Source organism: Sinocyclocheilus grahami, unplaced genomic scaffold (assembly GCF_001515645.1).
Source record: "Sinocyclocheilus grahami isolate Dianchi unplaced genomic scaffold, SAMN03320097.WGS_v1.1 scaffold341.1, whole genome shotgun sequence".
NCBI lineage: Eukaryota > Metazoa > Chordata > Actinopteri > Cypriniformes > Cyprinidae > Sinocyclocheilus > Sinocyclocheilus grahami.
In genome coordinates, this window is record NW_015505520.1 from 877,212 (window position 1) to 904,284 (window position 27,073).

The 27,073-nt window shown below is 36.7% G+C and overlaps 1 protein-coding gene across 1 annotated transcript in view; it reads left to right on the forward strand.

Moving 5' to 3' along the window:
* The window catches only part of nav2a (neuron navigator 2a), a 240,161-nt gene that overhangs the window by 204,436 nt on the left and 8,652 nt on the right, over positions 1-27,073 (forward strand). The window contains exons 12-30 of the mRNA XM_016295832.1: positions 3,122-3,251; positions 4,412-4,718; positions 5,963-6,668; positions 6,906-6,952; positions 7,648-8,353; positions 9,570-9,986; positions 11,189-11,254; positions 13,016-13,173; positions 13,430-13,609; positions 15,129-15,211; positions 17,507-17,530; positions 17,859-17,933; positions 22,417-22,500; positions 22,611-22,734; positions 22,993-23,141; positions 23,750-23,803; positions 24,756-24,764; positions 25,746-25,904; positions 25,986-26,081. Coding sequence (XP_016151318.1) covers positions 3,122-3,251; positions 4,412-4,718; positions 5,963-6,668; positions 6,906-6,952; positions 7,648-8,353; positions 9,570-9,986; positions 11,189-11,254; positions 13,016-13,173; positions 13,430-13,609; positions 15,129-15,211; positions 17,507-17,530; positions 17,859-17,933; positions 22,417-22,500; positions 22,611-22,734; positions 22,993-23,141; positions 23,750-23,803; positions 24,756-24,764; positions 25,746-25,904; positions 25,986-26,081 — 3,574 coding nt within the window. The remainder of the gene's footprint in view (positions 1-3,121; positions 3,252-4,411; positions 4,719-5,962; positions 6,669-6,905; positions 6,953-7,647; positions 8,354-9,569; positions 9,987-11,188; positions 11,255-13,015; positions 13,174-13,429; positions 13,610-15,128; positions 15,212-17,506; positions 17,531-17,858; positions 17,934-22,416; positions 22,501-22,610; positions 22,735-22,992; positions 23,142-23,749; positions 23,804-24,755; positions 24,765-25,745; positions 25,905-25,985; positions 26,082-27,073) is intronic.

Sequence of the window (27,073 nt, forward strand, 5' to 3'; positions counted from 1 at the left end):
TATGTGTGCGTGTAAGTGTGGTGGGGAGATGGGGCTGTATGTCCAATCTAGGTGCTAAATTCAATACATACGTGTTTATGTGGACTTGAAGTAGTGTTAGCTAGAGCAAGAAAATCATAAAAAAATTAAATAAAAAATATGAATTTTATCTAAATACAATTTTACATTTACATTTTTTTTATTCATTCATTTACATACATTTATTCACACAAATACATTCATTTTTACAGCTTGTCCTCTCACTCATCTTGTCAATTCCAGCTTGTTTTCTCTTCTATGGTCTTCTGATGTCCTACTCATTCCTTTCCATACTGTGAAATTGAATGAAAAAGGATATAAGCACCAAAAATATAGTTCACAGTCTATATTCCAAGTCTTCTGTAGCTTTGACATGTCGTACCAAGTGTAATGTGAATGATGAGACATGAAGAGCAATTATGTTTAATGCCATTGATGACAAACCTTGGCACAACACTTCTTGAGGTGCCGTGTTTGTGTGTAGGAGAACATAAATGAGATTTGAGAGGAAGATTTTCGAGGCACTGAATCAGTTCAAACTGACTGTCCATTTGAACTGATTTCTTCAACTGAATCGGACCAACTCGAAACCAAAGTCTGATGGCAAAAGAGACCTTGATGAAGCAAATTGGTTAAATAGTGCATGTAAGAAAGGGGAAAAACGGTAACCACAGACGAAGTAATAAAAAGCCTGTTGACCTCTCATTGTTTTGTGGTCAGAGAGAGCTTTGTCATTCTTCTACCGCAGAGCTGAGCATGGAAAGGTCTGGAATGCCCCAAACTGTTGGGAACGTAACGGTCTTCATAAAAGCCTGCCAGTTAACCTACTCCACACACACACACACACACACACACACACACACTCACCTTGTTTAACCCCAACTCCCGCCTTCCCTGTGTTAAGGTTTATTGCATTGATACCAGATTGTGAGAGGGGGGATTTGAGAGGTGGTTAAAAGATGCAAGATTTAGCTCCACATTTTGAGCAAGCACAGAATATAAATTTCTAATCTTCCTTATTTGGATTTGTTTTGTTTTTGTTTTTGCTTTTTCTGGTGCTAGCCATTTGTGCTAGTCTCCTGATCTGCCAGATATTGTTTTTATATGTATAAGGAGGAATGACTGAAAAATGCATAATTTCACATGATATAAAACATTAAAAGGGTGCTAGGGGATTAATGGAAAAATTCAAGGAAAACAGACTCTATTTAAATGAAAGACAGTGGTCATAGATCTGTGTGCGTGCTGAAGTAACTGACGTCACCCCTGCAGGTTTTTGTGGAGGATTCGGCTCTCAGGGAGAAACACAGGCTATTGCGGAGGTGCTGTTTAAAGCAGGCCGGCTGGTTAGCTTGCTGGTCCACTGGAGACAGTAATGGCAGGGTAGCGAGCCAGAGAGAAGCCCTCATTCAAGCTACACTCAAAACGCTGATCTCTAATTAGCATCCTAGACCCAGTAGGGTGGTTCCTGCATGTGCGTGTGTGTGTGAAAGAGAGAAAGAGTGTGTGTTTTTGTATAAATCTGTGCTGTTTTTTTGTCTTTTGACCTCCATTATCACTCTCTCTTTGTCCTCCTCAGCTCTGTTTGTCTGTGTGTCGATGTGTGTGAATGTGAGTGAGCGTTTCTCTGGCTTCTTGGTCTATGGCGACTCCAGCGATCTGCAGGGTTAAAACGTCACTCTCAAGGATCAGATTACCAGAGTGAAACACAGACAGAGAGAGAGTGACAGGAGGCAGAGGTTTGAGGGAATACATGGATTGTCGTGTAAGTTAAGGAAGGAGTGAGGAATAAATACAACGAGAAGGAACTTTTTTTAGTTTACATTTTGAGCATTTAAGATCATGAGGCATCTTTTCCCTCAAATCAATCTCATTATTCCCACCCCGGTTACTGGTATCCATGGCAGTCACGGACATCGAGTCAGGTAGAGTGAGTTATAAATGTATGTGTGAGATTTCTTGGAAAAAGAATGTGTTAGTGGATGTTAATGTGTGTTTTATTTTTTTTATTAATACCTGATTTACATATCCTTCTGTCTGTGTGTTAGCCAAGCAAAGCGTGTTATAGATTTGTAGTTCGATTCTTTCAGGTTTATAGGATAGTGTGTGGGCATCTGTTAAGACTTAGTCCAGGCAGATTGTGGTTGAATGGATTTTTTTAAACACTCAAAGCCAGTCTATATGGGAATTATGGAGAAATCAGTGCCTTGTCCTTAGACTTTACATTTTTGTCTTCTACTAGAGAAAGTTTACATGATCATTTATACTGAATGCTGAGGCTGAGGAGTCAACATCTGTGCAACTAAGAGAACAGGAAAGCAAAAGAAAGTGTGTTGTTGCACATTCATGCACTCTTTAGACTAATATACTAGATGGATGATGGATAGATAGATGGATAGATATATGACATTGATCGCTAGATGGATAAATGGATAGGTAGATGGATAGACATAAATGATAAATGTATCAACAGACAGATAAATGTATCTGGATGGATGGATGGGCATGTATAGAATGACAGGTAAATGTATAGACAGATAGACGGATATATGATAAATGTATCAATAGACAAAAAGGACAGACAGAGACAGACAGACAGACAGACAGACAGACAGATAGATAGATAGATAGACAGATAGATATAGATGTCTTCTCTGTCCTCTGTGACAGATGGGGGTTAAAGGTCACATAGGTCACTTGTACTGTTGTGTGGCTGGTGTGTTTGAGTTGGTGTGTGTGTGTGTTTGTTTGTTTGTGTTTTCTTTTGTTGTCATGGTACGGTCTGAATGATGGTGGCCACCCGGGAGCGAGAGGATGGTGTTGAACACAGTGATCAGTTACTCTGGTTAGCCACTATGACCCTGAGCAGATCCAAAACTGTACAGTAAATGTACAGCATTAAAAGCCTATCATATGTGGGCTTCATAGACCTGTGATGTGGTCAAAAATCACTCAATAATCACTGCTAATGCTTTTTTTTCAGTCCAAAGATGTGTTTCTATATAATGTTTCTACATAGAACTTAATAAAAAGTTCCATACCATGGATATATTTGAAAACAGAGTCTCAGATAATGTCTAAACTTTTCTTCTTTTTTTTGCAGTTGGGATGACAGTAGTTCCGTCAGCAGTGGGATCAGTGATGCTATTGATACTGATGACATCAACACCAGCTCCTCCATAAGCTCTTACACCAACACCCCCGCCGCGTCCCGTAAGGGCCTGAACGGACAGGTATGACCCGCGCACATTTGCACACACACACACACACACTGTTACGCATTTATTTATGAAAACTCTGATTCAATATGAACCTTTGTGTAAAACCTGAAATTTGGAGCTCATAAGCATCCTAACATACTAAGCTTGTATGAATTTCTGGTTACACTTTATTCCAATACTCCACTTTAGATATTCTACTAACTAACTTTGTTTACTTGAACCCAACTCTCACATTCTCCTGCTTGAGACCCTCATAAAGTGCTAAATAGGTGCTGTTGATTCCATAGAAACTTGTGTCAATATTTAAGCCAAAGCAATTGACATGCCACATCACGGAAAAAATTCCTCTGGACTGTAATTTCTAATTATATTGATATGGTAAGTTTGGTTAGTGTGGGTGGGTAAAAAAACCCCTGCAAACTCTAAAACCACCAAATCTACTGCCCTGTGATGTGTGGAAGTTGTGACACATTTGTTGTTTCATGGTTGAGGTGTTCATTTTTAATTAATTTTGATATAGCAACCCTCTACGCACACCTTGGCAATATAATCGCCATTGGCTAGTAAATTTTTTTGTTTACTCGCCAGACTGATATACTATTTTACACACACACACACACACACACACGTTTACTTGGCTATCTAAATAGGGACATTACATAGACTTATATTGTTTTATATACAGATAATTATACTCTTTTTAACCTAAACCCACCCCTACCCCTAAGCCTACCCTTCACAGAAAAAAATCTGCATTTTTACAATTTCAAAAGTAAAAAAAAAAAACTTTGTTTACTTTATTTTTATAACAGTTTTACAAATGAGGACATGCACAAATTGAGGTTTTTGCCGATTTTGTCAGGTTTTGCTCACTTTTGGGTACAAATATAACTGATAATTTTTCAACTTTTGGATAACTGATAATTATAAAAATTGAAGCCTAATTCCTAAGTCACCTTAATACCAATAAATACCAATAAAGGTTTATCCATCTATCCATCCGTAGTATTTCTATATCACATCACTGTGGAAAATATGTGAATACTTGCTAATATGACTATAGCTCAATTCTAAAATTTGGTGCCTAATTCCTATGAATTAAGGAATATTTGTACTTGCTAAAATTAATACATTCATAATGTTGATTTGCAAGTTTGTATTGTTTTCTGCAGCCTCAGACAGATGCAGAGAAGCATTCAGCAGCTGAACACAACACTGCTTGGTCCAGTGATGAAGTTAAGAAGTCAGACGGGGGTTTGGATTGCGGCATCAAAATGGAAGCAGGTCTGAAGTGGCGGCGGAACCCTTCAGATGCTTCGGAGGAGTCTGATAAGAGCAGCTCTGGACGGAAAACAGCACCCATCACTCAGACGGGCTCCTGGAGGAGGGGCATGAGCGCACAGGTGGGCGTGACAGCACCGCGGACGAAAAGTACAACAGTAACCACGGCAACCGGCATGATTAAGACACAAGGGACAGGTAAGTGTTCTCTATCTAAGAGCATTTGGAAAACATTTAAACTGTAACTGGTCAGTGATGTTTGTTTTTATGCTCGGAATTCAGAAAAGAAGGATTAATCGATTTGGCTTAGTGTGATCCCTTCATCTGTCCTGACTTTGAGTCGCTTGTAACATGCAATTGGGAACAAAATATGCACCAACCATCTTCCCAAATGTGTAATAAAAATCACTTATAAACCAGCTGTTGTCAACAAAAGAGAAGCTTTAAAGGGTTAGTTCACTCAAAAAAAATGAAAATTAGCCCATAAAAAAGCCCATTTTTATTTAACTTCTTTTGGACTGATGCACTGCAACACGTGCTGAGTGCCATTAAACCGCTTGAAAGATCAAAGACAATTTTTAATATAACTCCGACTGGATTCGTCTGAAAGAAGAAAGTCATATACACCTAGGATGACTTGAGGGTGAGTAATTTATGGGCTGATTTTCAGTTTTGGGTGAACTAACCCTTTAAGGACTTAATGGTGTTCTGCCAAAATAAAAGCTTGATGGTTTAATGTTTGAAAAAAAATCATAATTTTAGAAATTAAAAAATGTATTAAAATTTGAAAATTATTTTATTATATTTTATAATACTATTATATTATATATAGTATATTATATAGTTATTGTATTTTAGTATTGTAATTATTAGCAATTTAATTTTACAGTTGTACTTTAAATTGTTTTCTTAAATACTGTTTTTTACAATTACAATATTTGTTTTTTGTTTAATATTTTTACTTGTTAATTATTATTATTATATAGTCATACATGTAATCAAAAAGAATCTGGCCAAATTGTGCAGCCCTAAAAACATCCACAGCAAACCTGGAGTTTTTTTTTCTCCTTTAAATCGCAATCACACTTTTTTATCTGTTGGACTGTAAAATACTTTTTCTTAAATAAATAAATCATTTAAAATTTTAATTATTTATAATTCAATAAATTAGGTATAAATTATTACAATTATTATTGTTGTTGTTTTTGTTGTTGTTGTATAGTCATATGGGTAAACAATTAAAAAATGACCAGACTGAGCAGCCCCAGCTTTTTTTTTTCTTCACAATTTTTATCAGAAAAATCACATTTCGATTTTTCCCACAAGTCATGCAGCCTAGTTTCATTTAATCAGACATTGACATCCTACAAACAGTGTTGACTTTATCTGCAAGTTTTATGCATTATCAACTCGTCCGGCTGAAACGTTCTTTTGTCCAATAGGTAAAACAGATGATGCTAAGGTCTCCGAAAAAGGCCGCATGTCTCCCAGTTCCAACATCGTCCAGCATTCCTCCTCCGACGCCGGTCGAAGCAGCGGAGACGAAGCCAAGAAAACACCCGCAGGCCGAGTCCCCACAAGCACATTTGGTTTCAAGAAGCCCAACGGCGTCCACGGCCCGGCCACTGTGGTAACCACCTCCAGCATCACTCTGGTGACAGCAAGCGGCGCCACCATTACCAGCGGCTCCGCCACCCTGGGCAAGATTCCCAAGTCCTCTGCCCTTCTGGCCGGTGGGAGAGGGTCATTAAAAGGGGCTGTGGATGGTTTATTGCCTCCTCAGGAGGATGGCTACCTGTCCCCCAGTGCTCGTTCAACACTGCAATACCGAAGTCTACCTCGACCCTCTCGTTCCGGAGCCGCGGCCCGCAATGGAAACCGATCGTCCACTAGCAGCATTGAGTCAAGCTTGAGTTCCCGAACACCTGTCCTTACTGCTGTCACGGCCAGCAAACCGAGAGATTCTGCCACTAAAACCAACGGGCACATAATCCAAGCCAATCAGACGGACAAAGAGAAGAACGTGGCATCAGAGATGGACAACCTGAGAACCAATCCGATTGTTTCGGGAGGAGGGGCGGCAACTATTCCACAGACAGTGAGACAGGGAAACAAGTATAGTGAGGTCTCATCTCCAACATTGCGAAGGTACAAAAAGGGACGGGGGCAACATACCACACACAGAATTTCACCCTCATAAATCAGAGTTTCCATTGATGCTTCCTCAATTAATAGCTCCATTCATCTTCTCAGGCCCCTCTTACACAGCCAAACATGTGAAAGAAGGAATGAGTTTTTGTAACCTCCTCCAGCTCCATGATTAGGGTCTTTCTGAAGCTGTTTACATAACCTGCTTTATGACAGTCATGGATCATGACTCTCCAGGGTGGCTCGCGTTTCCCTCTGCGCTGCTCGTGTTATTGATGAGCAAAGTGCTTTTAATCTTTTTCAACTGTTTTTAAGGATAGAACAGTGTTTTTCTTTTTAGCTTCGGGGTTAAAAGAGACATAAGCCAAGTTTCCATCCAATTTTTGCGATGCTTTGTTATCAACAAAGAGAATATGCATAAAAAAATGTTGTGAAATTTGCTGTCCCCAGCCTGTTTCCATCCAACTTGCTTTTTACCGATAAAATGGTGTGCGTGATGACGTCATCCCTAAAAAAAATATAGTCATACATGTAATCAAAAAGAATCTGGCCAAATTGTGCAGCCCTAAAAACATCCACAGCAAACCTGGAGTTTTTTTTTCTCCTTTAAATCGCAATCACACTTTTTTATCTGTTGGACTGTAAAATACTTTTTCTTAAATAAATAAATCATTTAAAATTTTAATTATTTATAATTCAATAAATTAGGTATAAATTATTACAATTATTATTGTTGTTGTTTTTGTTGTTGTTGTATAGTCATATGGGTAAACAATTAAAAAATGACCAGACTGAGCAGCCCCAGCTTTTTTTTTTCTTCACAATTTTTATCAGAAAAATCACATTTCGATTTTTCCCACAAGTCATGCAGCCTAGTTTCATTTAATCACACATTGACATCCTACAAACAGTGTTGACTTTATCTGCAAGTTTTATGCATTATCAACTCGTCCGGCTGAAACGTTCTTTTGTCCAATAGGTAAAACAGATGACGCTAAGGTCTCCGAAAAAGGCCGCATGTCTCCCAGTTCCAACATCGTCCAGCATTCCTCCTCCGACGCCGGTCGAAGCAGCGGAGACGAAGCCAAGAAAACACCCGCAGGCCGAGTCCCCACAAGCACATTTGGTTTCAAGAAGCCCAACGGCGTCCACGGCCCGGCCACTGTGGTAACCACCTCCAGCATCACTCTGGTGACAGCAAGCGGCGCCACCATTACCAGCGGCTCCGCCACCCTGGGCAAGATTCCCAAGTCCTCTGCCCTTCTGGCCGGTGGGAGAGGGTCATTAAAAGGGGCTGTGGATGGTTTATTGCCTCCTCAGGAGGATGGCTACCTGTCCCCCAGTGCTCGTTCAACACTGCAATACCGAAGTCTACCTCGACCCTCTCGTTCCGGAGCCGCGGCCCGCAATGGAAACCGATCGTCCACTAGCAGCATTGAGTCAAGCTTGAGTTCCCGAACACCTGTCCTTACTGCTGTCACGGCCAGCAAACCGAGAGATTCTGCCACTAAAACCAACGGGCACATAATCCAAGCCAATCAGACGGACAAAGAGAAGAACGTGGCATCAGAGATGGACAACCTGAGAACCAATCCGATTGTTTCGGGAGGAGGGGCGGCAACTATTCCACAGACAGTGAGACAGGGAAACAAGTATAGTGAGGTCTCATCTCCAACATTGCGAAGGTACAAAAAGGGACGGGGGCAACATACCACACACAGAATTTCACCCTCATAAATCAGAGTTTCCATTGATGCTTCCTCAATTAATAGCTCCATTCATCTTCTCAGGCCCCTCTTACACAGCCAAACATGTGAAAGAAGGAATGAGTTTTTGTAACCTCCTCCAGCTCCATGATTAGGGTCTTTCTGAAGCTGTTTACATAACCTGCTTTATGACGGTCATGGATCACGACTCTCCAGAGCTGCTCGTGTTATTGATGAGCAAAGCTCTTTTAATCTTTTTCCACTATTTTGAAGGATATAACCATGTTTTTTTCCTCAGCTTCAGGGGTTAAAAAGGGACAAAGTGAACATTAAAGGTTGAAAATAAAGAGAAATGGAACTTAGTAAGCATCACTCTCCCTTAGTATGCATATTGCTCAAAACAAAACACATAACTCTTTGTATTAAACTTCTGTGTTTAACTTGTCCTGCATGTTTGCGTTATATACTTGATCACACTTTTTTCACAATTTTTTTTTAGAAAGATTTATTTATTATGAAAGAAATTAATGCTTTAATTCAGCATTGATTAAATGTTACAGTAAAGACATTTGTAATGTTGCAAAAGATTTTTTCATTCAAAATAAGTGCTAAACTTTCTGTTCATTAAAGAATACAAAAAAAAAATTAAATAAAAATTATCATAGTTTCCACAAAATTATTATTTTTTTTGAGCACCATATCAGCATATTATAATTATTTGAGGATTTGAGTTAACGGCTGCTGAAAATTCAACCTTTTTATCACTGGAATAAATGACATTTCAAATTATAATAAAATTGAAAATTAGGTTATTTTAAACTCTAAAATTAGGTTATTTTAAACTCTAAAAATAGGTTATTTTAAACTCTAAAAATATTTCATAATACTGTTTTACTGTATTTTTGTTCAAATTGTTGAGCATAAGAGACTTCTTTGAAAATAACTTTTAAACATTTTACCAACTTCACATTTTTGAATGGTAGTGTATATGTACACAAGCTTCTTAGTGTAAACTAAAATGCCTTTCCATTTTACTTCTATTTTACGCTACCTTGAGAATCCACCCATTCAGAAATGAAAGGATCTGGATATTATGTTTACTCATGATTTCTCATTCTCTGTTTTGCTATTATTTTCAGATTTACTGAATGTTCAGTTTTATTATATTCTCTGTTTCTCTTTCTTCATCTCTCAGACTTTTTGGAGGTAAGGCTGCTAAACAAGCCCCGGTCACCACTGCAGAGAGCATGAAAAACTCAGTCGTCATTTCCAACCCCCACGCTACCCTTGGGCACACCCAGTCCTCCGGTGGGCCCTTGGACTCCCCCTCCACAATACCAGGCAGCGGCAGCAGCAGTCCTCTGTACGGGGGTCGCGGTGCCAGCATAGGGGGCAGCGAACAAGCTTCGAGCCCTGGTTCGGTGTACTCAACGGGCACTGGGACTTGGGGCACCACCATCAGCAGCTCTTCGGCTCTCGGCTACCCCTCCGTCAGCAGCATGCACACCAGCAGCGAGTCCATCGACATGTCAGTGGGCAGCGGGCATCACCGTGACGATGTTCACCCGGTACTGATGAGAATGAGTAGTGCTAAGACAGGCATGTCAGAGAGGTGAGTCTTTGTACTTTTTTATCTGTGAGACTGGTCTGGGTTAACACTAAAATATTGTGATTTATAATTCAGAATTTTTGTGCTAATCTGAATTGGATTTTGATTCTGAATTAGAATGAGTTCTTGATTCTGAAAAACATTTTCACTTTGGGGTAACTGAATCTCCTAAATGATTTTTCCTATGTCCATGGAATACAGGAGTCACTCCTGAACTCACACTCACATGGTGATGGCCATAGCAGAAGAGACATGATAGCCGCAGTCATAATCATAATTCTGAATTGGAATCTACAGTAAACTCAAACTAGAATTCAGATTTTGATTCAGATTCTGATTTGGAATGGCTATTCAGTTCATAAGTTATTTAGGACTTTAGGTTTACACATTTTAATTAAATCACATCGCAAATCAGGAAACCAATTTCGATTCAGTGTTATTTTAGTATTATTTTTATACTATTATAATATTTATTAATGTTTTTAATTAGCTTTTATTTGTAGGTTTTCATTTTAGTCTAAGCTTTAGTATTTTTATGTGCTTTTGTCTCTTATATTTAACTTTTACAAGTTTTTATTTATTTGTTATTTATTTTATTTAACTTTTCAAGTATTTTTAGTTTTAGAAATGTTAGTACTTAAACATGTATTTCAGGTAGTTGCTAAGGTAGCATTTCTAATTTTCATAATTTTTTAAGGGTTAGTTTTCATGGATTTATTTCTATTCTGCTTTATTTTTTATTTCAGAAAATGTGTTTTAGTTTACAATACAACACCGTTTCAACTCAGATTCTGTTATTTGATGTTTATATTTTAATTTATAGTTCTAATTTTAAATTGAAGTTTTGTTTTGTTTTTTAATGTATTGAAAAACTGTTTATACCTACATTATGTAATCTACAAGAAGAAGCATTCTGAATCGGAATCCAAAACAGAATTCTGATTATAATTTAGTTTATACGTGTACTGAAGTCAGTTGGTGTTTGTTGAAAAACCAGATTGATGGATAAACTTTAGGTTTACACATTTAAATTGCACCATTCTATCACAGTGCTCAGAATAACTTACTTAACACACTTTATCAGGTTGAAGAACATGATACTGCAGTGTGGAAGCCTCTTTGTGTGTCTCTAATTCAGTATTCATCTCTTCTCCAATGCTCTTTTTGTCTATCGACCCTCTCCTCTCCCCTCTACTTTCCCCAAGTCCCCTCTCCTCTCCCTCTGCGAGTCCTAAATTCAGCCGTAACACATTGCCACGGAATCAAGACAGGTAAAATGTCTGATAGCTTTTGGGTCCGCCGGTGCTGCTTTTTAATACTGACATGGCTTTGTGTCTTGTGTTTGCACTATTTTATAGTTTTAAAGACCCCATGCAATCAAAATTGGGGTTTTGTTGCTTTTAGTCCATGTCTCTTAGTTTTGGGGCCATTTATGTGATAGCAAACGTCTTTCTTTTTTGAAAAAAATTGACCAAAACAAATCTACTCTTGCGACACCTCGTGGTAAAATCCATAACTTTCCTCAATCAAAGCCAGAGCTTTGATTAAAATGATGGTTTGTTGGCTTTATGATTAATGTGACGGCACAGATCAAGACCCTTATGATTTCTTGATGAGTCAAAGGACAGACCAAATGATAATCACCTTGCAATTATAATTAAATTAAACCTTATTATCTGTCTGGACCAACCCCTTATGATTGAGAAAGCTCTACAATCACTCTCTCACTCTCCCCCAAGCGGGGACTCAAGTACAGGTGCATTGTGGGAATGTGCAGATCCTGCTCACTGTGCTTACTGTACTGGCAACTCACGTTCTCCTTCTTTCTATCTCTTTTTCTCGTGCACATGCTTCTATGTTTTAATATGCAGTGTGGCCACAGTTTTATTTTTGAGCACTGTTTTCTGTTGCAGTTTTGGTGTGAGTGCATGGCACTTGTCACTTTTGTAGAGAGTTTGTTTCACATTATGGAGTACTGTATGTGAATTAGCAGCTTTTTTGGGAAATTTCTGTTGTTCTTCCCACAGTTTTATATAAAAAATGTTTTGCAGTCTGCAGTGTGTGAGCATTTCAAACTTGTACCCAAACTTTTATTTGTAATTCCTTTTACACTCATGCTATTGCAAGTTAGTGATGAATTTTAAATAATTATTCACATTATGAACATTAATGTTTTTTGTTTTTTTTGTAAATACAATATATATATATATTATACATTAATGTTAGTAATAGATGTCCTAAAATGTAAAATATAAATATATTTTCATATGCTCTACCATTCGAAAGTTTGGGGTCGATGAGATTTTTAAAAATATTTTAAATGTTTAAAAAGTCTCTTATGCTCACCATGGCTGATTTTTTATATATATATATATATATATATATATATATATATATATATATATACAGTAAAAACTGTAATATTCTGAAACATTTTTACAATTTAAGATAACTGTTTTATGTTTTAATATATTTTAAGATATTGTAATTTATTAAAGAAAATTAAAGAAGTAATTTATTCCTGATGGTAAAGCTAAATTTTAAGCATCATTACTCCAGTCTTCAGTGTCACATTATCCTTCAGAAATCATTATAATATGCTGATTTGGTGCAAGAAACATGTCTTATTATTAATGTTGAAAACAGTTGTGCTGATTAATATGTTTGTGAAAACCATGATTAAAAAAAATTTCAGGATTAGCCTATTTGACGAATAGAAAGATTTTAATCTTTTAATCTTATAATCTTATAAATGTTTTAATGTCACTTTTGATCGATTTAATGTTTCCTTGCTGAATATTAGTGTTCATATCTTTCAAATAAACATTTGAACAGTAGTGTCAATATGTCATATTTAAAATAAAATACTATAATATTACAAATATCAGAAAAAAACATTAAAATTAGAATAAATAAGATTACTTTATATGTACTAAAATGACTTTATCTCCTCTCAAATTGGTCAGGTGTCAGATCACAATATTTGTGACATTTGAATGCCGGCATCTGATTGGATGGTCCTGTTGTTGCAGGTATGCCCCTTCACCACAGCTGCGTCAGGAAGAGGCACGTGATTGGCTGCGTTTACATTCGGCTGGTGGTTTGCAGGACTCAGCCAGTAACTCTCCCTTCTCCACCGGCTCCAGCTTGACGTCACCATCCGGAACGCGATTTAACTTTGCTCAACTTGGTATGCAAATGCATATACTGTGAATATATAATACTTGATATAATACATTTTCTGTCCATAGTCTGTGAAGATGATTTGACTCAATATTTCTGAAATGCACAATATGTTACTTTTCACTTGCATGCCAATATATCAGAAATAATAGAAAAACAGACTTTACCTAAGTGTGCATTTTGCTTTAAAAAAGAATTAGGTTTTGTACTATTATTATTTGTCTTGTCCTACATGATGAAGTGCCATTGTGTGTTATTTACAGGAAGCCCCACCACAGGTGCTCAGATTAATCTGGCCAGCCTGCGCAACAACAGCCTGACCAATCAGGACAACCCGCTGGACAGCCATGGTGATTCCCGTCTGCGCAACTCCTGCATGTCGCTGGACGAGAAGACGCGCACCATGAGCCGGTCGGGATCCTTCAGGGACGGGTTCGAGGAAGGTGAGAAAAATAAATGCAAGAGACAGTGGATTGATTTATGCTCTTCTCTACTTTGTAAATGTTACATTTCATTCATGCAGTCATAATCCTCAAACCTGCCACATTAGCTCTTCTGAAACAAAGTGAGATACCTGTTCTGATTACTATCTGTGTAGTCAGCTACCTTTTGAACCCCATAAGTGACTGTTTTCGAAATTGCAATGGCTTGAATGCCACACAAAATAGCACAACTCGTACAAACCACAATATTTTCCGTTATAGTTTCCCAATAGTTGATGTTAGAATGTTGCTAAGCTAATAGCTAACAAACATAAATAATACATAACACACAGAAATATTGGATGAAATGGTCACTTTATAATAAGGCTGAAGTATTTATGGCAATGCTTTCCAGTATTAAACCATCTTGAATTATTGTTTCCATTGCAGTGCATTCTGGGATTACTTTATCCACAAATGATTACTGCAGTGCTTTATAATTTGGCCAAAACAAGGTATCTTAGAAGGCAGCATGATGTTTTTGTCTATGTTTTGGAAGAGTCGCACCTGTTTAATGCTTATAAATGTTGTCTAGGTGTTCAGCTCACTCATTGTTGTTCTTAAAGACAATAGAAGATAGGCTTTTATAAGAAGAAGGTAAATGATCTGCAACAGCTTGTCAGCTTGAACTCTGTGCTGAAATACAACTCACAGACAACTGGATCTGTCTATCCTCAGTCTATTCACCCATTTGACTAAATCAACAGTCTCTGTTCTCCTCTCCTCGACTTTTTGAATAATCATTGTGTGAATAGAGCTTTATGTTACATTTTAAGTCATTCCAATTTTCCACTCAGTCCAGACCACCTGTTCACGCGTTTACCTGTTACGAGTCTCTCCTTTAAGAACAGGAAGATGTTTGCCAAAGACAGTTAAGCCATAAACTGGCCCCTGTAGAAAAGTGTAAAAATGACACTCGCGGCACAGTAACCCAGTATTACCCAACTGTGCCTTTTGTGACATCTGAAACCAAATACAGGTTAAAAGCCATGTACGTTCTCTTCAGAATCAAAATATGATACCGTATGTGTGGCACAGACAGGGGACTGAACTCTGTGACTCTGCAACATGAGTGTTGTAAAAGTCCCAGAGGGATTGTGGGAACAGGTTTAAGAGGACTTGATCCACACACAGGAAGAAAAGAAGATGCATTTCATATCCTCAGCCTCTGGCGGTTATGATCTATGTATGTATCTATCTGTCTTTCTATCTGTCTGTCTGCTTTTGAAATATCTTGTAAATACCATAGTAAATAACTACCATCAGAAATTTATTATAATATATTTCATTATAGGTTAAGTGGACAAGTGTAAATCTCAGCCAGTGATTATATAGGATAAATTGGACTGTGCCACACCTCCAGATGGGCGGCTCTACTTACCTGCAGAGGTGTTTTAACAACAGTCTTACTCTGGCACACGTGTAGTGAGTCTTCAGTTCAAATGAGGTTGATTTCAGGAACTTAGGTGGTAGAGATCAGATTTACTGAAGTATAAAGAGTGGAAAATCATGATGATGGCGACTCTCTCTATGGGGAGAGCTGTGACTTCTTGGGGATACACGGTAGGAACCTTAGTTTTTAGATTGCTCCTCTTCTATATTTATATATTTTACAAATCTTTCATTCTTAGTTAAGTACCAGTAAATAGGAAACTAGTGGTCTGTACTGACTTGAAAAGTGTATCTTGTTGGACTTCGCTAAATAGAGAATTGACTCCACAGTCTGTATTAATGCAGATCCAAAATCAGATTCAGGTGATTTGTCTGAAGCTGGAGGCTGTAAGGTGTGTTTGTTTGTGTATGTGGGCAACAGCTGTCATGCAGAAACATAGTGTCTCTTAGACGCAAACATGAAATCTCTGTGGTGCTTTTGAAAATACGGATTCATTCTGTACTACAGAGTACTGAATGTTCATCAAAAGACAGATATAATGGCATGGTAATCTTCAGTCTCAAAGACAACAAAAGCTCAGAGATTTCAAACAAAGCTCTTCTGATCAGAGTTGCATTGACAAAGTCACCATGTTGAGTCTGTATGATCAGACACATTTACAAAAAGCAAGACTTGATTAAACCGAAACCAGCTAGACGCATCTGGGTTTGTCCCAAATGCCATGTGATGCTGTGATGGACAGACAATGCTGCTATTTTAATGGCACTGTCAGTCTCTTAGACAAGTGTCAACGGCAAAGAAAATCATTATAGTGGGTGTCATTACATGCATGTTTGCCAGACGACATACAGAGAGTTCTAGTATGCTATTGTTGTCTAGAGCATTCAGTTGTCAGCAAGCATGCTTATTCACCCGAAGATTTCAAAAGGTGGATTCAAAATATGATTTAAAATCTAAAAAAAAATGTAGAACAAAGAAACGTTATGATATAATATGAATCAGAAATATTTAATACTGGACATTATTTCTAGATCACTATTCAAATAAGCTAATTTGTGACTTTTTTTGTACAAAAGGTCAGATGTTCTTCGTTCCACTGAATCTGTAATTACACAAACTGTATTTTTTTAATTCAGTTTTTCACTCAGATTATTATGCTGATAATACATTATAAAATCAAAAGAAATATTTGTATTAAATTGGTAAAAAGAAGCATCTTTACTAGTGCTCTCACACTTGTGTATTTAAACTAGGCTTTTTTTTACGTATATGTTTATGTCGGTATCATTAAAGTGCTTCTGGGTGATTCCCATTGTCTAGTTACCAACTTCCCCGCAAATCGATGTGTTCAGTGATATTTGAATGTGTCCAACTTCCTGTTTATCTGCTATGCAGTGTTTCTCAGCCAGGGGTCCGTGGACCCCTAGTGGTCCTTGACATAAGGCCAGGGGGTCCGTATAAAGTATGAATTTTTGTATAAATTTTGTATATTTTGACAAGACGTTCCCATGAAAGTAAAATCCAGTATAGCTAATGATATGACCAAATACTGGACTGAATTATACTTGACTGCATTTTAGGCTTTTTTTACGTATATGTTTATGTCGGTATCATTAAAGTGCTTCTGGGTGATTCCCATTGTCTAGTTACCAACTTCCCCGCAAATCGATGTGTTCAGTGATATTTGAATGTGTCCAACTTCCTGTTTATCTGCTATGCAGTGTTTCTCAGCCAGGGGTCCGTGGACCCCTAGTGGTTGTAGCGGATCAGCTCATGGGGAAATATGAATAATTAACCATAACTAGTTATAATTAACTATTCATATTTTAGATCCACTGTAGATATTTAGCTGACCACTCAGGGTCAACCGTCTTGTCAATTCTAAGAACGTTAATTTCCTGGTTAAAGGAAATAACCTTCTTACTGTACAATTCTATAAGTTTGTAACGTAAATCTGCATGATTATTGACTCCGGTTATGAGTAAACAATGAACACGTCAAGTGTGATACAAGTAAGGTTTTATTAACTACATAAAAACTTAAACTAGTCTAACATACTACACAAACACATTAAGTATAGCTAATGATATGACCAAATACTGGACTGAATTATACTTGACTGCATTTGGTCCTCACAAAGACACAAATGATACATAGCTGAGTCAGTGTTGTTCTGGGGGTCCTTGAGGATGATTTAGAATTGGACTGGGGTCCGGTACGCCAAAAGGTTGAGATTCACTGTGCTAGTGTACCAGTAGACATAAATCATAGGAAAAGGAAAAGTCCCTCTCTAGAGCTTTAGGGTTAGCATTCTGTTCACTTTCAGGTGTGTGTCGCTGTCTCTGGTGTTCATTTTATACCCTCAGGAGAGAAAGCAGCTCATTTTTCAACTGTTAAACGAGAAAAGCTGTGCAAATACGCTGTTTAAATGTGCCAGTAACTACTCTGTCTTTTTATTTTAACAGACGGAGGAGAAATCACAGTCAGAGGTGAGGACATGTTTTTCCTTTCATAAAAACAACACACACATGGGCCCCCCACATACCTGTGAACCGCATTGCTGTCACCTGTAGCATATTTATTCACCACCATTGACCTGTTGTGAACACAAACTGTGGGCGGATTCACGGTCGGCTCTCATTTCGCCGCACATCTCTGTGATCTTCACATCCACCTGTGCAGCACACCTCTGTTCTGTACATACACCTGCAAACTGTTTCCCCCCTTTGATACCAAATCACAAAGTTCTCTTTCCCTTGTGTGCCTCCTTTTCCTCCTCTTTTCATCTGCGTTTTTTTCTTCCTCTTTTCTCTCCAGATCCGCAAGCTGCGTCGAGAACTGGACACCTCCCAGGAAAAGGTGTCCGCCCTGACAACGCAACTCAGTGCTAATGTAGGTGGACACAGATGCATAGTTCTGAGATGGCTCTTTATTCTTTTATTATATCTACAGGGCATAAATAATTCCAAATTCTGTATCTAGTGTCAGTTGTCATCCTGAGGCATCTTATAAATGGTGTTATCATAATTCCAGTGACGCCTGTGTGGGTTGTGTATTTGATTAATGTCAGCGTTGATCATGACCTCATTGGAGTTTCCATTTGTCATTATCTGACCATACAATAGCGCTACGTCTTAGGCAACACTTGTTATTGTAAAACTTTTTCCTTCACTTTCCATGTACTTACACGTGTAGTTAAACCTGTTAGGTTAAGAAAAAATAAACTTGTTTTTAGCTTTTAGAGATTGCTCTAAAATAAGTAATAAATAAGTAATAAATGTAATACGATTACATTTACGAGAAATAGTCATAATGTGAGATGTACAGTTATAATTGTAAAATGAAGTAGCAATTGCAAGAAGTAGTCACAATTTTGAGGTATAAAGTTGAAATTGAGAAAAAAAAAGTGACAATTGTGAAATATAATGCTATATTGTGAGATACGAAATGACATTTGTGAGAAATGGTCGCAAGTTTGAGATATGCTGTAAAAGTTGTCATTTTAAGAAAAAAGTCAGTTATCAGAAAAATAGTCCAACTGTGAGATATTAAATTAAAACTGTGAGAAGTAGTCGCAATTTTGAGGTATAAAGGTCACAATTATGCCAAGAAGTTCATTATATTTTATTGTTTGTCATTTTGTGAGATAAAACTACTTTTGTTAGAAATAGTCACAGTTTTGAGGTAAAGTTTAAAAGTCACAATTATCAGAAGCAGACACTATTGTGATATATAAAGTCATATTGGTAGGGTTAACATTTCTGAGGTACAACATTTGAGCAGGGTTGGGGAGTAACGGAATACATGTAACGGCGTTACGTAATCAGGATACAACAATCTAGTAACTGTAATCCGTTACAGTTACATCAAAAAACAATGTATTCAGATTACAGTAACATTTTGTAAAAAGTGGGAATACTATCAGGATTACATTTGTTTCATTTAAAATTAAATAAGTTAGTATTTTGACGTAACGCTATATATTTGGCGCTGCCTCATCATAGTTCCTTGTTCTGTTGACAAGTGTTGACTCATGTGAGCCGCCTGCTAGTGCGTGCGCAAATAACACCCGTCTACAATGATTCTCCTCAAACGCGGGATGAGATGCTACTACAGTAAATTACGATGCTTCCTGCTGGGAAAAGCGTTTTCATGTCTGGAAATTTCAGTTATTTTGTTTTCAAAGAGAATAAAAAAAATAACATAGTTGTACCGCGTAAGCTATGCATGAAGACTCTTGCTTTAACAAAGGCTACTTAACCAACTTGAACATTTGCAGGTACGAGTCCGATATGCATGGAAATCATCATGTTATCTAAAATTACATTTCGTTTGTTAGTGATTCAAAATTCCATGGTGTGCATGACTGCAGTTGTAAGTTTACTAGTGGAAAATGAGCCTGAAAATTTAGAAATTAATGAGTCCCCACACCCCGGATCAGTCAATGAAATAAAGAAAGATCATAGCATTTCACATGTATTTCGACATGTAGACTTATTTTAAAATAGACTAATATGTATATGGTGTAATTTTTTTTATGTTGTGTATAAACTATATTTATTTTTACTTGTACATGTTAAAGAAATAAAAAATAATAATAAAAATAAAACTGTAATACTAAACTGTATAGCCACTAGATGTCTGCATAGCCTTTTATATAAATATTTGCAGGTACGAGTCCGATATGTATGGAAATCATCATGTTATCTAAAATTACATTTCGTTTGTTAGTGATTCAAAATTCCATGGTGTGCATGACTGCAGTTGTAAGTTTACTAGTGGAAAATGAGCCTGAAAATGTAGAAATTAATGAGTCCCCACACCCCGGATCAGTCAATGAAATAAAGAAAGATCATAGCATTTCACATGTATTTCGACATGTAGACTTATTTTAAAATAGACTAATATGTATATGGTGTAATTTTTTTTATGTTGTGTATAAACTATATTTATTTTTACTTGTACATGTTAAAGAAATAAAAAATAATAATAAAAATAAAACTGTAATACTAAACTGTATAGCCACTAGATGTCTGCATAGCCTTTTATATAAATATACGGGCTGTAATATCTAGATGGTGAAACAAGACACGATTTTTAATAGTTTCAAATAGTTTTACTATAGTTTTTTATTAGTTTTCATTTTAAAGTTATAGTTAAATAAATGTACTTAGATATTGCTTTTTGACTTATTTACATATGTAACTTGAAGTAATCCAAAAGTAATCAGATTACATTACTTTTATATTGTGGTACTTGGATTACGTTACTGAATACTTTTTTAATGAAGTAATTTGTAACTGTAACGGAATACATTTTAAAAGTAACCTTCCCAACCCTGCATTTGAGAAATAGTCACAATTTTGTGGGCAATCGTCAGAATAAAAGTCGCAATTATCAGAAAGTCACAATTGTAAGATGTAAAATTACATTTGTGAGAAATAGTCGCAATTTTGAGGTATAAAATTGGCAATTTTTAGAAATTATTAGAAAGTAACGTACAACAGAAAAAGTCACAATTATGAGAAATAAAGTCACAACTGTGAGATAAAACTTGTTTTAAGTCACAATTATAAAAAAATAAGTATTATTGGGGGCCACTGTATATTTAGAAAATATAACATACTAGACTAAATTATAGTATACTGTGAGACTATGCAGAAGATCCATGACATTTCCACCAGAGAAACATGGCTGTGTTTGATTTGATGTTTTATGGCTATAGACAAAGGCGAGTACAGACCATGTTAAGTGTTTTTGATATGTCCTCCTAAAGATAAATGCATGTGTAAATCATAAAGACATGTCTGTTATGCCTAAGGCATAGGAATCTTGTCTTGTAAGTGCAAACTAGAAGATTTTTTTAGAGATACTAACAAAAGAGGAGTTTAAATGTGTAGTATTAAGACAAGATTTTCTATTTTTGCTGCATTGTTGTCATTTCTTCTATTTCAGGCTTGTGCGTAATGGTTTCTGACATAATGTAGTACACCATGAACTTGTCAACTTGTTGAGAGCAATGTCAGTTTTTGACTGGCAGGGAATGAGGTGAAGGATTATTTTTGTGAGTAAGACGTATATAGAACATTGTTTCGATTTGGTATGCAGACAAAACACTTTAGTGGGTGTTCAGCTACAGAACAGTGAGAAATATCCAAATAGAAAGAAAAAGAATGGTAAAAAAATAAAAAAACACACAACGGGGCCCTTGAGACACCAGTAAAACATGTCAAGGCCCCAGGCGGCCTCATTGCTTTGTCTGTCTCAGTTATCAGTGTTAGGAGGAGCTTTGCAGCTTCTTAATATATCGCTGTAGTTTAGTTATCAGAATCTGAGCTATCTATGGAACAGCAGAAGAGCTCTAGTGCTTGTTCTGACGGGACGGGCCCTCTGATCTGGCTCCCTTTGAACCGCTATCCTTCCCATGGGTGCTCAGAGAAACACGCTCCCTCTCAGAAAGAAAAATATAGACAGAGAGGCTTTACGGAGACAACTGACAGCTCCCCAGACCCTCTTGGATGTGAGGTGAGGCGATGACCCAGAAGAAAATTGTATGTTTAGTGGAGTTTAGGAATATTAGCTTTGAAAGTTTTAACTTTGACTCTCAAATTTTCTTTAAAATATCTCACGAGAAATAAAACAAACAATTGAGACAATTGCTCGTACATAAAAATAAAAGGTTACATTCAGAAAATTTGTTCGTAGAAGAATTTGATAGGAAAGAATATATTGATAGAATAGAGTTTGATTTCATGTTCACTCAAATCTCTGGCTTTTAGAGGATGCATTTGTAAATATTCAGGTTTTAGACAGGTAAATATTCAAGTCTGACAATCAAGAGACTTAAACAAAAGTCTCCAGTTGATCTCCATTTATCCTCATTGCAGTCTGGGAGAAACACTTGAGATATTTAAAAGATCATTTGTAATTGTTTTCATTCCTATGGGGAAGATTAGATTTAGAAGGAGAGGCAAGCTGTAATGAGAGGGTAAATGAGGTTTCTGTTGTCGCATGCCAGTCTGGGATATGGGCCAAAGTTTAGATTGCACGTCAAAGTGTTTGTTTAAAGGTAAAGAGTGTTATTAATAATTTTAAGCTTTGCTGCTTCAGTTGAACATTTTAATAACCAGGCAGCTCTCACACAGGTCATGCAGTTCATGCAGCTTTGAACGAGTGCATTTGTGACTCCTCTTTTCATGTCAAGGAGAAAGCTTTGCTTAGACATTTAATTTAACCACCTTGGAGGTAGATTGCACAATGTCTGTGTATCGTGTGCATAGTGTATTATGGTGCAGCTATGATGCATGCATGCAAAAAATTTCATTTTGAACTTGAATGAGCCCTGTTTTCTCATTTTAGCTGTTCTTCTTTTCAGGCCCACCTTGTGGCAGCGTTTGAGCAGAGTTTGGGCAACATGACCATCCGACTGAAGAGCATCACCATGACCGCAGAACAGAAGGTAAATATCAACACACTTGCATTTGAATTTATCACATTTGTTCATTAATAAACTTAAACGGAGCATGATTTTATAGATGCATTGTCAATAAATATATATGTGTATGTTAGGATTCTGAGCTGAATGAGTTGAGGAAAACCATTGAGCTGCTAAAGAAGCAAAACGCAGTGGCTCAAGCAGCCATCAACGGCGTCATCAATACTCCAGAACTCACCTGCAAGAGTGAACGCACAGGTGAGCAAAATAAAATAATCATTATTTTTCAAATTTGACTTCATATTTGAAATCTCTGACATTTGACATCTGACATATTTTCCTTTAACGTGATTACATTTCTGTTTTAATACAATTATGTATTTTGAGCAGTCTGTATATACTCCTCAGACATTGTTGTGTTCTGATTGGTTGATGTATTGTACTGTATTGTTTAGTTTTGCATTTTGAACACTAAATGGCATGCTTGATGTCAATTAAAAACTCTCTGTTTATCAGGTAATAATGGAGCGCAGCCGGACCTGCGCATGCGCAGACAGCACTCATCTGACAGCGTCTCCAGCATCACCAGCGCCACCAGCCACTCCAGCCTGGGCTCCAACATGGACAACACCGACTCCAACAGTAAGAAGAAGAAGAAGAACTGGGTGAGTACACACTCCTCTCATCAACAGTTAAAGAGATGGTTCACCCAAAAATGACAATTCATTTACTCACTCTCATGTTGTTGCAAACCTGTATGAGTTTCTTTCTTCTGCTGAATACATAAGAAGATATTTTGAAGAATGTTGATTGCAGAGCAGTTTCCAGTCCCCATCTATACTATGGAAGTCAGTGGGGAGCATCAGTAGTTTGGTTACCCATATTCTTCAAAATATATTCTTTTATTTTCAACAGAAGAAAGAAACTCATACAGGTTTGGAACTACTTGAGGCTGAGTAAATGATTTGACAGAATTGTCATTTCTGGGTGAACTATCCCTTTAAAGAAATGTTTAACCGTTGCAAACCTGTGTGTTTCATCATTCTGCATTTTATTTGTCTAATGTTTGTCTTTTATGTTTTTGTCTGAAGTTGCTAAAACTTCAAAATTATTCAATACTACTAACAAACATCTAGTGTGATATTTACTTTTATACTTTTCCTGAAAACAGTATTAAATGCAAAAAATTAAGGACCTACCTTATTGTAGTGTAAGTTAGTTTACCATACATATATTGTACTTCCTGTTTCGCTGTATCATGCTATGGCTGTAGCTGGTGACCTGTGCTGGAGTTGACGTGTCAGATGATGAATATGAATATGAATACGTATGTTAAAGTATCATGACAAGTCACCCTGTTATATTTAGTCAAGTGTAACATTGATAGGCCAGCAGTCCTTGTTGATTTATATACAATACTGTTCAAAAGTTTGGGGTTGGTAAGATTTTTTTCCTTGTTTTCGAAAGAAATAAAAAAATGTATACATGATGAAATTGATTAAAAGAGACAGGAAAGACATTTACATTGTTAAAACAAAATCTTATGCATGAATTATGTATGAATTCTTATGCAGCAAATCAGGATATTAGAATGATTTCTGAAAGATAATGTGACACTGAAGACTGGAGTAATGATGGAAATGCAACTTTAACATCACAGGAATAAATTACATTTTAAAATATAATCAAATAGAAAAGAGTTATTTGAAATTGTAATACTTTTTCACTATAATACTGTTTTCACTGTGCTTTTGATCAAATAAATGCAGCATTGGTGAGCCTAAGAGACTTCCTTAAAAAAAATCTTAGCAATCTTAAACTTTTGAATGACAATGTACACCAAGAGTTTGAGTTGTTGTTTAGTGTCCCAGTTTGTGGTGTTTTCTAGTTAGCAATTATTCTTAGATTGAATTTAGTTGTGTTTAAGTTATTTAGCTTTGTAGGTGTGTCACTGTACTTTTAGCAAAAACAGGTAATTTTAGCCTGGTGGTCCCACTGGCCATCTAGTGTTTTGGAGAATGGTAACCACCAGCTTAACTAGGTCCCTATTCCTGCAGTCGATTTGTGTTATTGCGTATGCATTGGTCCTGGGTTTGGGTTGGTCGTTAAGTGAAATGTAGTTTAGCGAGACTCTCTGAACTTAGTAGTTCTTCCTGCAGATTTAGTGGTAGACATGCAGCTTGTGCTTCAGAACCCTTGTGCAGGACACAAACACACGGCTGAATGTGCTTTTCTGTGTGTCTCTCTGTTTCTCGCTGTGCTGTCACTTCATATGGCAGGTGTATGAGGTAAGAGTGTGTGTTCAGAGAATCCTGCACACCTGTCTTTGGTTAACCCAGCTCCGCTCCGCATCACACCACTAACCCTGCTAACCCTTAGATGTACTGCTCCTCAGCCTGCTGTCTTTCTCACCTTTACACTGTCCTTCTGACCCCCTTTCCCTTCTTTTTTCTTCTCTTCCTTTCCTATTTGAAATGATGTCTCATAGTGAGTCATTATATTTATTTATAAAATTAAGCTGATATTTATTTTATTGTATAGTGTCGCATAGGACAGCAAAGTCTGCAAAAATGTTCCTTGGAATCATGAGTTCCCGATGTTTGAATTATTGATTTTATATTGAGATCTTGATCATGAACTTCTTGGCTTTGAGTTCTTGATTTTGAATGCACTGATTATTAATTCCTCAATGTTGAACTTATTTATTATCAATTTATTGATTTTGAACTTTCTTATTTTTTTTTGTTTTGTTTTTTAAACTTGGTTTTACATTTCTTGATTATAAACATTTTGTTTCTAAACTTCATTTTGAATTTAGCGTTTTTTTACATTTTAAACTTCTTGATTATGAACTTCCTTATTTCTTTTTTTTTTTTTTTACTACAATTGTGAACTTCTTTTTTTTTTCTTTTTCTTTTCTCTTTATTATGAACTTTTATTTTTATTTTTATTTTAAACATCTTTATTTAACATTTTTTATTTTCGTTTTTTGTTTTAAACTTATTGATAATTAATATCTTGGTTTTGCAACTATAGACAAATAGATGTAAACGGTTCTCAAAACATTCAAGTCTATGCATAAAAACAGATAAAAAGGCTGCCTTTTTATTTTGTGCTGTTTTTCCCTACTTTCTTTCTCTTGAGGTTTTACTCCTCTGTCTTCACTGTATTGCTTTTCCTGCACATATTTTATTGCTGCGTAACCTAATAATTTTTCAGAAACTCTCAGCTTAATTATCTTCTCCCTGCTTTCTCTGTTGTCGTTGAAGCTGCGGAGCTCCTTCAAACAGGCCTTCAGTAAGAAGAAATCACCTAAATCAGCCTCGTCCCACTCAGACATTGAGGAGATGACGGATTCCTCTCTCCCTTCCTCTCCCAAACTCCCTCACAACGGCACCAGCACCTCGGCGCTGCTGCTCCGCAACACTGCCTTTTTTGCAGGAAGATTTTTAAAAAATGCCCCATTTGAGAGAGTTTTGTTTTAATGATATGTCTTCTGTCTCTCACAGGACTGCAGGACTCGAGACTACCTGATTGGCTGCATTGGTGTCAGTGGAAAAACCAAGTGGGATGTTCTGGATGGAGTTGTACGGCGCTTGTTTAAGGTACATTCATTTACATGCATTGCTGTAACATTTTTGTTGACGATGAGTGGTTTACATTCAGAAACATTAGACAGTGGTTCATTAAAATATTTTGATGAATTATTTTTTGGGGGGTGCTTAGTCTCTATATACTTCAGAAAGACTTTTTCATCGAGGCATTTAACATGAAGTGGTTTGCGAAAAGTGCTCTAGTTTAATTTCTGAAAGATGTGATATCAACACACAGTATTATCCAGCCACATGAAAGCAACTTGTAAGACAGATGAATCTCATGAAGCAATGCTCAGGTCATATTTTACTCCAAAAGCAAATAAAAAAAGAAGGAACGAAATTACATTTTGCTTAATTAAAATGAAACTGTTTTTGTGAATACACAGTATTTTTATATTAAAGGGTTAGTTCAACCAAAAATGAAAATTATGTTATTAATTACTCACCCTCGTGTTTTTCAAAACCCGTAAGACCTTCGTTCATCTTCGGAACACAATTTAAGATATTTTTGATGAAATCTGAGGGCTCTCTGACCCTCCCATAGACAGCAAGGTAACTACCACGTTCAATCCAAAAAAGTACCAAGATGATCGACAAAAGTAGTCCGTGTGACATCAGTGGTTCAACTGTGAAGTTATGAAGCTACGAGAATACTTTTTTTGCGCAAAGAAAACTAAAATAATGACTTTATTCCACATTTTCGTCTCCACTGCGTCCCTTTAAAATATGCACAAATTCAGTACAACAGATACTACCGTTATTACACTTACAATCGTACTTTATAAATGTATTTGACTATTTAAATATGTATTTTTTATATATACAGGTGCATCAATAAATTAGAATGTCATGGAAAAGTTCATTTATTTCAGTAATTCAACTCACTGCGTCACTTTTGACGCACGTTCACGACAGTCACATGACGCGAGCTTGTGGCGGTGCTGACCCAGATTCTCGTAGCTTCGTAACTTCACAGTTGAACCACTGATGTCACACGGACT